Genomic DNA, 14,346 nt, shown 5'->3' with positions numbered 1-14,346 from the left:
AGGGCAAGGACGGTGCTCCGCCCCCTTCCGCCCCCCTGCTGCGCCGCTCTGGCTTTCGGAGGCGCCGGGCGAGGGGAGAGCGGGAGGGGCTCGGGGGGCCCTGGCAAGAGGGCCCCAGAAAAGCGCAGTCATGCAGACAGGTACGGCTGGTCCTTGACTCACAACCGTTCGTTTAGTGACCGTTCAAAGTTACAACGGTACTGAAAAAAGACGGTTTCAGCTGTCACGTCGTCAGAATCCGGATGCTTGGCAGCTGGTTCACATTTATGACGGTCGCAGTGCCCCGGGGTCACGTGATCAGGCCCTTTTCCGGCTTTCTAACAAGCAAATTCAATGGGAAAGCTACATTCACTTCACAACCGTGTTATTAATTTAACAACTGCAGTGAATCGCTTAATAAACGTGCCAAGAAATGTCGTAAAATAGGGCAAAACTCAATAAATTTCTCAGCAACGTAAATCTTGGGCTCAACTGTGGTTGTAAGTCGAGGACTTCCTGTACTACTTTTATTATAAAAGGGAACCATTTGTTGTAGAGGAGAAGATGCTGGCCTAGAAACCAGGAGGCAGGCAGCTGGATGACTTTGAGACAGTTACTTTTTGTCAGTGCACCACCTGGCAGGGTGGTTGTTGTTGGGAAAATAGGTAGCAGGAATATTAGATATACCACCTTGACCTTTTATTTTAAAAAAACGAGATAAAAATCTAATAATGTTACAACATCTGCATCTTGCAAGTCTGGGTGTGCTTCCCCCTCCCATTTCAAGAGGTCAAGTCTGAGAGGCTTTCTCCGATTACAGTTCCAACCCACATTTGGTTGTCTGAATGTTTGACCAAGGGCTTGGTTGTGGCTCTTCTTCCTGCCCTCAGGCATCCGATAAGTCTTGCAAAGGAAGGGGTGTCTCAAGTTCATCCTCCTGCGACTGAAGAAGATGGTAATGTGGTGCCCCTTTCACTGCCTATGCTGCTGCATTCTGGACCAACTGAGATGTAACCAGGACATGAGAGATAGAATAAATATACCATTCCAGGCAAATGGCTGTCTATCTCTTCTTAAAAATCTCCAGTGATAGAACACCCACAACTTCTGAAGGGAAGCCGTTCCTCTGATTATTTGTTCTATTGGGAAATTTCTCCTTATTTCCAAGTTGGATCTCTCCTTGGTAAGTTTCCATCCGTTATTTTTTAACCAGCTAGGTGGGAGATTCAGAACTGAGTATCATCTGTATGTTGATAATACCTGACCCCAGGTTGGCTTATAGCATTACCCAGCTTTTTCATGTAGATTTTAAAGAGAAGTCAAACCCTATTGCCCTCCACAAATGTGAACCCATGCCCAGCCCCTGAAGCCAGTCCAAAAGGATGGTCAGCGATATCAAAAGCTGCTGGGAGGTCAGGGAGCACGAGGCTGGATGCATCAACTCTATCCCTGCTCTACCATAAGTCATCAACAAATATGACAAAAGCCGCCTGCAGGCTGAAATCTGATCAAAACTAGTTCAAATATAGATAGTCCTTGACCTACAACCATTTGTTAAGCTACTATTCAAAGTTACAGTGGTACTGAAAAAACTGACTAAGTCCTCACAGTTATGACCATTGCAGCATCCCCAGTCACACAAATCAAAATTTGGGTGCTTGACATGATGGTTTTAGTGTCTTGGGGTCAGATGATTGTGTTTTGCAACTTTCCCAGATGGGCTCTGACAAAATCAATGGGAGAAGCCAGATTTGCTTAACAACCAGTTGATTTACTTAATCACGGCAAAAGATCAGGTAGGACTCATTTAACAACTGTCTTGCTTAGCATGGAAAGTCTGGTCCCAATTGTGGTTGTAAGTCAAGGGCTACCTGAAAGCCATTTCCTCCAGGTTCCCCTGAAGCTGAAGCCTGACCATCCTGTACACTGCCTTCCCAAGAAAGGGACATTTGGAGGCTGGATGACAATTGTTCATGATTGTTGGGTCCAGCAATCTCTCAGCAATGTTTACCTGAGTAGACTGTTTTAAGGCTGAGAGAGGCAAAAGATTTCTCCCCAAAAAGATTTAAAAAATATGTTGAGCTTCAAGTTGCACGCACAGGGACCATGATCATTGATAACTTCATAAAAAATTCCATTTTAAATTAATAAAATTATTAAAAAGAATGGGGTGAGAATGAAAAGGAGGGAACCATCTAAACACTTTTTGTATAATACTTTTTTTCCTAAATGTTTTCACAATATCAAGTATCAAGTATTGATATTAATAGTTGATATAATCCAGTATATGATTTTTTTTTAACATAAAGGATGCTGTGCTCTAATGGTTAGATAGCCTTAGACATTGGTATTTGAACATAGATCTTTTTAATATTTAAATTTTATTGTGTTTTAGTAATCTAGATGAAATGTTAATACACATTGCTGGTCCATGCATTGTATGCCATACCCTAAATAAATAATTACATTCAAGCTTGTCACCACTGCTATCAATGATGGATTCTGGGCCTGTTCCCTGAGGACCAGATTTGCCAGACTGCTACTGGCAGATGCAGGCGGACAATAAAAACGTTTCACCACTGTAATCCCCATGATATAATCCCTAACAGGGGTTCTTACTCAGCCTGTATCAGGTGCACCCTTTATTTCCCTCCAGTTATGATCCTTGTGTCTCTTCTTGCATTTCAATTCCTGAAGCTCCTCAGTAAATCAGGATGTATCTTGGGACTGCCGCCCAGGGAGAGGCCATGTAGGAGCAATACAGTCCAAGGGCCTATTCTAGGCCATGACCAGGACCTCAACCAAACTGCCCACCAGACCCTCAGGAAAAGGCCCAAGCTCTCTAAAAGGAAACCGAGTCCGTCAGTCACATGAACTGAGCAGTCAAACAGGTGCTGCAGGCTGGTACCATGAATCTCCATAAACATGGCTTGTTGGTTTTTTTGCTAGAACCAGAAAATGAATTGGCTGTTCTTGTTTCTGTTTTAGCCAAGACTGGAATTAACTAAATAAGTAATAGGGTCACATGGCTTGATTAACTAGCTTACTGAAAATCAGTGTTGGCTGAATTCACAGAGCATATTAAATCACAAGCCCACAAACTATGTTATAGCTTGTCTTAAACTTCTTGTGTCATCCCAGACTGACTAACCATTAGCTTTAAGGAATCAATTGCCTGTACTTGGTTCAGAACTGTTTCACAAAATGATTTTGCTTGCACATAAGTAGTCAAAACCACCCTTGCAATATGCCATTCAGTTGGTGAAAACAGTCTCATAAATAGCCTATCCTAGATCCTGATCAAATTCAACTGCATTTAGTAACTTTCTCCCCTTGGATTTGTAAATGGACATATTTACAATGTTTAAATTCAAAATGCCTTTTAAAAGACACAAAAAGTTCATGTTTTTTGTGGGGGATGGGTTGAGTAAACTCTAAAATACTAAGATGAACCCAAGAGTGGCAGCCAGAGGTCTGTGGAATAGTGGTGACCAATTCAGTGACACATGACAGAAGAAGGACTGGGGGGGATTCAGATAAGGGAAGGAATGGATGCAACGAAGAGGGAAGCCATTTCTTGTTCAGTTGTGAGGAAAAATAAATAAGAGAAAGAGCTAAAATAAAAATGGATTGGGATTGTATGAGAGGATAGATCTGTGGGCCACATATCCTGAATAGGACAGCCCTGTATTTGTTGACTGGGAGAAAAACACACTGAATTTGAGTGCAAAAAATAAATATAAAATTTATTAAAACACCCACAATAGTTTAAGATATCCGGAATAATACATTTCACAAACCAGTTGGCTGTGTAACATAATAAAATACAAATTAAAAAAAAGAAAGAGTCATACTTGCCATTTTTTGCATCCTAGAAATAAATTTGCCAAGACATTGATGGGGGGAAAGTATGAAAGAAAAAAATACAAGGAAATTATACAAAATAAAATTATCAGCATAGACTTACTGTACTAAGGTTATCTACAGTTTAATACACAAGCCCTATTGCCTTGAGACATTGTAAATCTACTGTTGTCAACCAACCCCAGATAAAACTTCATTTCAAGTAGCCACAGTCAAATCAACAAAGAAATCTTCATGTGTGGTCACAAGGTGGCCTCCGTTGGAGGTCTCGTTTACCAAATGTGAATTCAAGGGGACAAGAAATCCAACCCCTTGAGTAGTCACAGTTTAATTAGCCCCTTCGGTTAACTAAACTGAATTAGTCTGCCAAATCCGAACTGGTCTTTTCCTCATTTCTTTAAATGAAAAAAAAGGATTTAAAAGACTGTGATATAACATTTGTTTAGAAGACAGATACAAATGAAAATAAATGCCAAAAGCCCGCTAAATAGATATTTCCATAGACTGAATAGCAGGGAGTAAATCTCCAAAAGCAGGTGCTAAAATGAGAAAAAGCAACCAAAAATCGTAAAATAAAAATAAATCCCTGATACTGGAGCAGAAGAAAACATAGCCAGTTTGCTTTACTATGTTTGGGCAAGAATAATAATTTTTTTTAAAATCTGTTTTGACCTTGTAATAATAATAATCTTTCTGCATGCAAAGAATCTCAATGCATTCATTGCTTTTAAAAGGGACAGTAATAACATTAGTTTGCTCTTCAATGGAACAGCTACATTTTGCCATCTTGAAAGCAATGTTCCAGACATTAAAAGTGTAAAATAGTATCATTTAAAGATATTTTTTACTGAAGGTTTAATCCAGTTGGGTATATCACTAACTAACCTTTGCATATCAGGTTAAATTTTGTCATGATCATTCAGCACTGATCTTGCTTTCATTTTACTAATCGACCACACAAGAATCATCACATAGTAGCTTTGAAAAGTCATGTCCTTTTTGGTTATGCATGATAATAAAACCAGGATCCTGTTGAACCTGCCCCAAAATGTTTTTGAGAAAAAGAGAGAAGAACTTGCTTAAATCTATCAATTATGCCAAATTTTTATTTTTAATTAAAACAACTATTTTATTACTGATCATATTTTTCTTAAGATGTTACTTCTAAAACTATTTTCTCTTGTGGGTCACATTCTGCTATGAGCTACTTCAGGAAGGCCCTGTGTACTGTCAAGAATGCACCATCTCTTAAATGCTCTAGAATATTCCTCAAGATAGTTCATTAATATTGAAAGTGAGAAATTGCCCAAGAATAGAATGCAAAAGGCTGTACAGTTACTAAGATGTCAATTACAGTATTGAATTAATAAAATACACAACCTTATTTCTAATATTTGCAGCCATGCCATTATTTATCTGAATCACACGTTGCCACAATACTCTGTTTTCTGAGGTATTTTGAATGTATTGTGGTAACAGCAAGCTTATATGAGAAAATCCTGGTTCTATACACGTTAAGCAAATTCTGTGAACCAAAGTGAAAAAAAGAGACTGAAGAAATGGAAAATAAATAGCACCAAAATAGTATTTTGTAAAAGTTTTAGACACATCTACTTACAAATAGCAAATACACAAAGCCATAATAGCAAGTTGAAGCTGACTTATTAGACTAAAGATTAGCCAACCTTGTATGATCAGATCCACATTCACACCACCTGCCCAAACCTAGCCTGCTAACAGGCTGGACTCTTGATTGATAAATATGCTCACACTGAGGTGTAATTATGGTCCAACAAGGACTTTCCTTGGGTAAGGCAAGCAGCACTGGGGTGACAGCTTTAAAGTGTTTGCTGGTAACAATGAAAGCAAGCAAGCCAAGCAAGGTGGCAACTACACTGCTTTTACAAATAGCTGCTCTCTCGGAGTGACCTCAAAACTTCAATTAAGCACCCATAGTATTGCATAATAGTTACCAATATACAGTAATATGGATTGTTGCACCATGCACACTTGCTAAATTCGCACAAGTGTTACTGTGAGTACAGTTTGCAGTACCTTATTTTCTTTATTTTAAAGAAATGGGTTTTCATTTACCCATTTGTATCAAACAATTTGTAGCTTGATCCCAAAAGCCCTTTCCAGAGATGTTAATTTTGTAAAACTACAAATCTTACATTCTCAGAACCAGCCGTAGGAGTGCAGAACTGTCATTTAAACCAAAGAAATCTGTCCTGGATCTACATACATGTAAATGAAATCAGATTATGCAGTTATGTATTTTAGATCCAGAATAGAAGTTTAGAAATTACAAATATTTAAAATACTCAAACTTTTTGTTTTTAGTTAATTGTAGTTTTCTGGTTAGATAATAGCACCTAAGCAAGATGGAATCTGTTTCCTCACCTTAAAAAGCAACTTGTTTTTAAAGAACTCATCATGGTAGCACCTTTTTATTATAAGATTTTAGTTGATTAAAAATATGCCTTTGAATGAGCCTACAAAGCACATTCTGGCATTATGCACCATCAGCTGTATCATCTCAGAATATTTTTGTTCCTTCCTCTTTTGCCTTTAGTTGAGTGGAAGCTCAGCCTAGGCAAATGTGAGCCTTCCCCACCTTCCCCACTCAGTTGGAGGTAATGGAATCCCTGCACAGGAGGCTGGGCAAGAAAGGCATACACTGTGAGGCCTTCTTTTGATGCTGCTTAGCTGGCTACTCATCACAGAGCAGCAACAAGGAGACACACACCCATTAAAAGTTTGTAACAAGTTTTGCAGACAAGCAGCCACTTTTTGTCGAGCTGAAAAGCTGGTAAAGGAATTATGTCAAGTGCTCATCTGCCACTTGACCCTTCCATGCTTTGTGCATAAGCAATAACTGATGGGAGCAACTCCTGATTTGACAAAAAGAGATTCAAGTGCCCAAAGCAGAGACTGTGTCCTATAGCCAAACAACCTCAAACTCCTCCCAGAGAAGTCAATGAGAACTAGCCAAGTCTTCATGTGCAACACAATTCAACGTTTCAAGAATTTTTCCAGGGATTATGGATTTTTTTGTCTATAGCACCAGGGTTAAGCTTGATGGCGCTTAATAACCTTTTTCCATCATTACACCTCCTCCAATACATTTCAGTATTATATTTACTTATTTCGCTGTTGATTTATGAACTGACATGTCAGTTCAAAAGACAATGCTTGTAGCATTTGTTCATGCTTTTAGAGAAGACAATGCAATGACCAGGGTGCCTAGCACCTTGACTTCCTATGTCTCAGGATATTCAGTCACAAGTGCAAACTGGCAGTGCTCACCAAGCTTACTGCAAGAAATTAATAGCATCATTAGCCCTACAGATCTTGTGAGTTGACACAGCAGCACCTCACTGGGTCATCTTTGAGCCTTAAGACACCATTTACCCATATGCTTCTAAATACAAATAAATAAATTTTCTGAATTGTACAAACCAGGAGAAAATGACAGAGCCAATGAAAAGAATTTCTAATTTATATCCACAACGCTAAAGCAGAGAATCCCGTGCATAGATCTATCTTTCACATGTAATTCTGAAGCAAACTTTTTTTCACAACTGAGATATGAGGTAGGTTTTATATATAGCATGAAAACAACCTCAGACTGCAGCTGACTTTTTGTCTTAAAAACATAAATTTATCTGCGATCAGTCTTGTTTTTACTTAAAACACCTTTATGTTAAATCAGGCATGTGAAAAAGTATAATAAACCATGAACTTCATGGTAACTCTGTTTTCTGTGATTTCTATTTGTGTTTTGTATTGTCCATGTTTACTTTGTGATTTTGAACTGCAGTAAATAACGAATGTGCCAGATTTTGATGGCATTCATATTCTATAGATTTAATACTGACTTATGACCAGATTTCTTTATATTTGTACCACAGTCATTCAGGTCTTTAAAAAGTATTCTATTTCAGTAAAAACTAGTCATTCCAGTTTAACTTGCTTTGGACTTGCACAAGTTTGAACAAAGAACATAATTTGGTCTTTTTTAATTATTAGTGAAAATAAAACAAATTGAGGAGCCGACTTTTGCATTACCATTTCTCCTTTTCTCTGTATAAACTGATCCTGGATCAAATAGGGACCTACAACTCAACACCACTTGACTATCAGGTAGTTCCTGGTTTTTGAAGATTCAGAACATGGAACCCTCCTTTTATAGAAGGTCCAGTAAACAAGATTTCCAGCTCAGAAAATTATAATCTCAAGGCTGGACAGTTCCAAAGACAGAAGTTGAATAACTAACATTATTTCAACAAATCAGATGTATTGGAGCCCCTTCTTTTCCATATACTTTTACAAATTCTTGTTCTCTAAAATAATCTAAGTGAAGCTTTCAGGTCACCCCAGCAACATTTACCAAATGAGACACTAAACCAAGGAATTTACATAAGCTTAAACAAACCATACAAAATATTGGGGTGGAAGAGATTCTTTTCTCTTTCTCTTTCTCTTTCTCTAATAGAGCCACCTCACAACTATCAATGAAAGACAGGCATGAAGTTGGCCTAACAAGGCAGAGAAATTGTGTCTCGTGACTGGTTGTTCAAAGGGGGCTCCTAGATGGAACCATTACAGACTGCAAAGGCCTTGTTTATTTCCCCTGCTTGAAAGCAACCTCTTCTCAATACTTCCCCTTCTGCCAACCACCTTAATTTGAAACAAAGTGGCTCTTAAATTGCAGTTGTTGCATCTGGACTCTGAAGTGATACAATTCAGAACCAATGATTAACCAACAGTTTTACTTTGGGTTTAATTGACCCTCTGGTGCAGATGCCCTGAAACCTGGCTGATTGATACCAATGGAAAATTAGTGGCTTGTGTCAGTTTAATCCTATGACACTCAGAACATTTCCTATAAATCTGCCTTGGAATAATTCTTAACAGCTATGATATGCTCATAGGTATGCATACAAAATCAATTATAATTCATTGATTCTCCTTGCAAAATATAAGCAATTTTACAGAATGCAGTAAACAAAAGAAATTAAGGACGGAAAAGCTTGTTAAATATTTTGTTTCTATTTACATTTCTCCCGCAATAATCTGTTTTAAAACATACTGTTCTTCAAGTTATTGGGTATCTCTTTCTTTTAAATCTTGGTGAAAGTGCTTTTTAAAAAAATTTTTTTTTTTTGCTATTTACAGTTTAAAATCAGAACCACATAAAACACACAGGATGCTCTACAGTGATCCCCCCCACCCGTTGCTCCTGTTGCGAAGCGCAAGGACTGAGAAAGTTTCCTAGTAAACAAATGTTATGTACAGAGTTGGATCTGCAAGCCATCTTTTCTCAAAAGGCACCGGTTAAGTTCAGAAGGTGATCTTTCATAGGTTTGATTCTTCTGCCTTCTGCACCACTGAGAAACCACTCATGTTGGCTTATTAAAGCCAGTGGGGATCTACTCTGGTGAAGGAGTGAGATCTCCATTTTTCTACAGAAAGACCCGTAGTAAAAGGTGGCAAGGATTCTTACATTTATTATAAGAGTTGCCACCACCCAATCTGAAGATGGCACAAAAGAGAACGTGGAAATGTTCCAAAGGTGCCACCTCCAGGATTGAGAGCTCCCATCTCCCATTTCCTTGGAGTTCAATGGGTATTTTCCACACAGATTCGGTGGGAGCATTTAAAAACCAAATAGTTCTTCATGCATTAACTCAGAACTTTTCTAGTAAAGGGTGAAATTCAAATGATTTGGGGGGAAAAACATACAATGATCCACTTACTCTGACAGGCAATTTAAAACATTTATACTTCTGTCATTATGATCAATAAGTGATATAAAACAAATGAAATGCCCAAAGCTATTTTTTATGTAGTTTAAGCAAAATGATGAAACCGGACTGAACTGAATTCCATTCTAATTTAGGAAGGATGCCTCCCACCATCACTTTAGGCCAGGGAATGTCTAGCTGCAGAGATCTGTAGCCAACTATATAAATCAGGCATCTTATTAAGAGAAGACTAAGAAAGATAGATCCGTTTTAAACACTAGATTCAACATTTTCAAAGCACCAGCTATGCTGTACCGAATTAGTTACTATATAAGTTTACTTCTCCTTTCCTCTCAAAGGTGGCAAAGTAAAATAAATCTTGCAATACATTTGTTAATATTTTAGGACAACTTTTGCAAGGGGAACTATTTTAATTTGGTATGCCTGCACCACTGGAAAATACAGTAAGAAGTCCCCCTTTTAAGCTGACTGCACCATAGATGATAAAAAAGAGGTTCTGTATTTGCTCACTAAAAGTATTGTGGAGTGGTTTCTTAAAGATACAGTAGTTTAAGCTGCCATTTTCATATTAGCATTGCTTGTCACTATTATTATAAGCATAACTAGTTTCCCATCCCAGGAAATTAGCATGGTTATATAGTACAGTACTGCAAACTTTAAAGTTAAGTTAAATAGCACTGCTAACAAAAGGAAAAAAAGAAATCTTATGTCTTTACTATGTAATTTCATTCATCTCACAAAATAAAGAGCAAGAAATCAAGATGCCAAAGGTTATTTTCCCTAAGTTGTCTTTCCCTGGATTTTTCTTGCCTTCCACTTTCATTTCTTTTTTCCCCCTTCTCTGTGAGAACTTCATTTTAAAAACTTTTCCTCCCTCTAAATTAAGCTGGACTCATTGAATAAATTATTTAAAATGGAGCAGCAAAATTACTGCCTGCCGTGTAAATCACTATCTTTTTCTTTTACCTGATGATAGAGATAAAATGTGCCTTGAAATTTACAAAAGAAAAATGTATCTGCTGGTAGATCTCATAATCCTCTTGTTTTCCTTCCTTTATTTCTGCTCAGGCTTCACTATTTATGCTACTGTTCAGGATCTGGTAGAAGACTAGAAAGGGTCCAGCTCATCTTAACGAGATCTGAAGCAGAGAAGGCAATGTCAATTGAACAGTTTTAAACACTGTTGAGACAACTGTGCAGGGAATGGTTACTTATCTGGAACGGCATAGGCCTTCTCTCCATATCTTATCAGCCACCGGAACCTACTGAATCAGTAAGAAACCACCATGCATCAACCACTGAACTCTATTCAAACAGTCCATTGATTGAATTGGAAACTCATGTTTCTGGGTGGTCTCCAAAGGAAGATATTTGCCAGCCCCGACAGGTGCAAATTTGTACCTGATTTATTGTGGGGTGTTGTCTTTTTTGTTAATCACATAATCTGCTTCAGAGTTGTAATAATTGCAGTTAAAAATCCAATATACGTAAGTATTGGACATGGAATTAAAAAGCTGTCCTTTTTAAAAGGACACTATAAATTTTTTCTGCCATTACTGTGATGTACAGATTTAAAATGCAAAGATATAAATACTAGATTACTGAAAAAGGTTGACAGCAATAAGTTTCTTTAACTCAACTCTGAAGTGAAAGTACAGAAACTTCACACCTGGTTTGATATTCTGTTTCTCTCCAAAGGAAAAAGCACCACAGACCAGCACTGCATTTCAGTGCTGCCCGTGTTGAGGTAAAGTGGCCCCGGAGAGCTGTCCTCTTCTCATATCCAGCGACTGTACGGTCCTGTTACCTTGGTGTAAGCGTAAGAGGACACAGTGACCGCCGAGTTGGTGGGGATAGCCAAGGCCTGCCTCTTTGGGACCAAGTCTTTCTTCTCCTTATGTTGGGGCTCAACAACCAAGTTGCCTCCCCACTTCCGCTTCTTGCCAAGGTTTTTGATGTCTTGCTGAAGGCCGAGCCTGGCTGCCTCCTCTTGCCTTGCCCTTGCCCTTTCTGCCAGCTGTTTCATTTTTGCTTCCCAAAGGGCAAGTCCGTGATTGGGTTGGTTCAAGTTTTTGTGCTGGTAGAATACCAGAGAGATGCGTGTGGGATGACATCGGTTTGGTTTTTTCAGTGGGGTGGTGGCATGCAGCTCTCGCCTTGCACACTCAATGAGGATGGAGCCGTGGGCTGGAGCTACTGCCACTCCACCAATGTTTTCATCCAAAAAGTTGTGTTCGCTGTCTGACCAGACCTCTTCATCATCCTCTTCCTCCTTGATGTTCTTCTCGGGTGTTTCTTCCATGCTGTCGTCCAAACTAAAGGAATCCCAGGGTCTTTCAGCCCCCAGCAATGATGTACTTCCTTCTTCTTTCAAGGAAGCAAATGGGGGCTTTTCCCCACAAACACTTGAGGTCGTAGAGGGCAATGACGCAAAGGAAGTCCATGATCTGCTCTGTAAACCTGTGTTTGGCATCGGAGTTCTCCTCTCATCTACTTTACTGGAATGCCAAAGTTCATCTTGAAGCCTGGAGCTTCCTTGGATGGAACTGAAGTTCAATTGCCCAAGACTCCAGGCTTTCTCCTGAAGGTCCGAATTGGCAGAAAACAGGGATGGGCTTTCATCCACTTTGCAAGGGCTCCATGGTTTCCCTAGCATATCAGGGCTAGGCGACAGATTCTGCCCCTCCCCCGGAAACAAATTCCACTGTTTCTCCATAAGGTAGGATTGTGATAACCTGCTAACGTTTGAATGGGAACCAAACAAATTTGATTTATTCTGGGTTCTTGCATTAAGCATGCTGACACTGTCATTTGGTGTAAACATGTTCCACGAGTTTTCAGCATTACTATTTCTCTCAGGTTCGGACTGATTTCTGTTGACTTTATAAGGGCTCCATTGTTGCTCTGGACCAGCATTTTGAGATAAACTGGATAAATCAGATGGGCTCAGGTTTGAATTTAGGCCATTGAGAGCAGGTGATTGAGAAAGGGACTCTGCATGTGTCAAGGAATCAATTGGTTCTTGCTTGATTGTTCGGTTGCTGAAACAGTTTGTGTTTTGTGCAAATGACAAGGCTTCTGCAGGAACAGAGTGACATCTCTGAGGCACCACTGGGGTCTTGCTTGCATGTCTGCAGGCTTTCTCGTAGGTGCGCTGATGGTGATTTTTGCTCCGTACAGTGGGTGGTGTGTCATCCAGTAGTTCAGTATTCCTGTAAGCATGGCTCAAATTATCTTGTAAGTTTTGGACGTCAGGCTTCTTCTCATAGGGGCTGCTTATCCAGGGTGCATTCTTGTTCTCACCGTAATTCAAAAACTGGGAGTGGAACATATGGTTGCTGGAAAATCCATAATACCCGAAAGATGGAAGAGAGAACTTCGAATGCAACCCATTCACGGAAGGCAGATTAGGTTGTGCATAGTATGAATGATAAGAGTAAACACTGTTCATGCTGTATGGGTCAGAGGGTCTGCAATTGCCAAGCACTGAGTAGCTCTCCACAACTGCATTTCCATTGTACTTCAATGCATTATAATGACTCTGAGGTTCCACCTTGATGGAAGATTTGATGGCTGGCTGGGAGAATCCACTTTTCAAAGCTGTATCTGCAGATGCACAAAAGGAATCAATGTGAATTTGCAGAGTCACCTTGGCTTCCTTAGCACAAGCACTGAAGATATGGGCCACGGACTTCGCTGAGGAATTCTGGGAGCATCTTTTAAATTATTAAACACTGTGAGAGACTGTAGTTCAAATCAGCAATCAAGCTTACCCAGAAAGCGCTCTTTCAACCTCACCTATTTCACGAATTGGTATGACAAGACAACAGAGAAGGAAACAAGGCAAACATTTACTGCTTTTCTAGGCTGCTCTGCTCCTGGTGATTAATAACCTGATATGTACTTGGAGGAATTATAACAAAACAACAATGAAAAAAGTTAGTAATGGAGCCCAATTACTTTGCTTGCCATCACCTGATACCACCTTCAAAAGCTGAGGAAGAATGGAAATGTATAGAACCATCTAGATTGCAACTTCTTGGGAACCCTGTTTTAGAACAGGTCCTCACATTATACAAGTGATTGTTCTAATAAAAACTTGAAAGGCATTCTGGAATTCCTGGTGAGGCCATGTTTCTACACAAGCACCCAGAGATGCCATAACAGATAAGAAGACTGTAGAAAGCAGAAGGTGCGAAGACTACCTCTGTAAGTTAACTGAATCAGGATCAGGGTTAAAAAAGAAAGAGGAATGTCGTGGCTTTCTTAAATTGGTCCCCCTTCATGTAGTAGGAGAAGAAAGAAACTGCAAAATTTGAGGCCAGTTCTTAGCAGTGTCCTTCCATCTGACCATCCTACATTCTTCAGAAGCAGATATGTAGCCACAGGAAGCTAAATAATAACAAATGGCTGGAAAGAATGCCACGAGAATGACAGGGAGCAGGATACTGTTCCTTATTAAGTCGGTCACCCAGTGGTGGGATTCAGCCAGTTTACACCACTTCGGGAGAACCAGTTGTTAACTTTCTGAACAGTTTGCTGAACTGGTTGTTGGAAGAAATCATTAGGGCAGAGAACTGGTTGTTAAATTATTTGACCACTGCCGTCACCCAAACAAATCTGAGCACCACCAACGGTACTTGTATGGAAAGCAAGCGCTCCCGGTACGGAAGCCTTGGCATGGGTCCTTCAAGCATTGGGACAACACCCGAGATGCCTTGCCTGGGAGTGT

General features: G+C 39.5%; 1 protein-coding gene across 8 annotated transcripts in view; it reads right to left on the bottom strand.

Moving 5' to 3' along the window:
- Positions 1 to 3,704: 3,704 nt before the first annotated feature.
- The window catches only part of TET3 (tet methylcytosine dioxygenase 3), an 83,608-nt gene continuing 72,966 nt past the window's right edge, over positions 3,705 to 14,346 (bottom strand). For 6 of the 8 annotated variants that reach the window (XM_058194813.1, XM_058194811.1, XM_058194809.1 and 3 more), the window contains exon 10: positions 3,705 to 13,220. In XM_058194813.1, coding sequence (XP_058050796.1) covers positions 11,392 to 13,220 — 1,829 coding nt within the window. In that variant the 3' untranslated portion in view covers positions 3,705 to 11,391. The remainder of the gene's footprint in view (positions 13,221 to 14,346) is intronic. The other 2 variants (XR_009156511.1, XR_009156512.1) reach the window with 2 other exon arrangements.

This window comes from Ahaetulla prasina, chromosome 9 (genome assembly GCF_028640845.1).
Source record: "Ahaetulla prasina isolate Xishuangbanna chromosome 9, ASM2864084v1, whole genome shotgun sequence".
NCBI classification, from domain to species: Eukaryota; Metazoa; Chordata; class Lepidosauria; order Squamata; family Colubridae; genus Ahaetulla; species Ahaetulla prasina.
The sequence above is the reverse complement of the archived record's forward strand: the minus strand, read 5'-3'. Positions and strand labels throughout refer to the sequence as shown.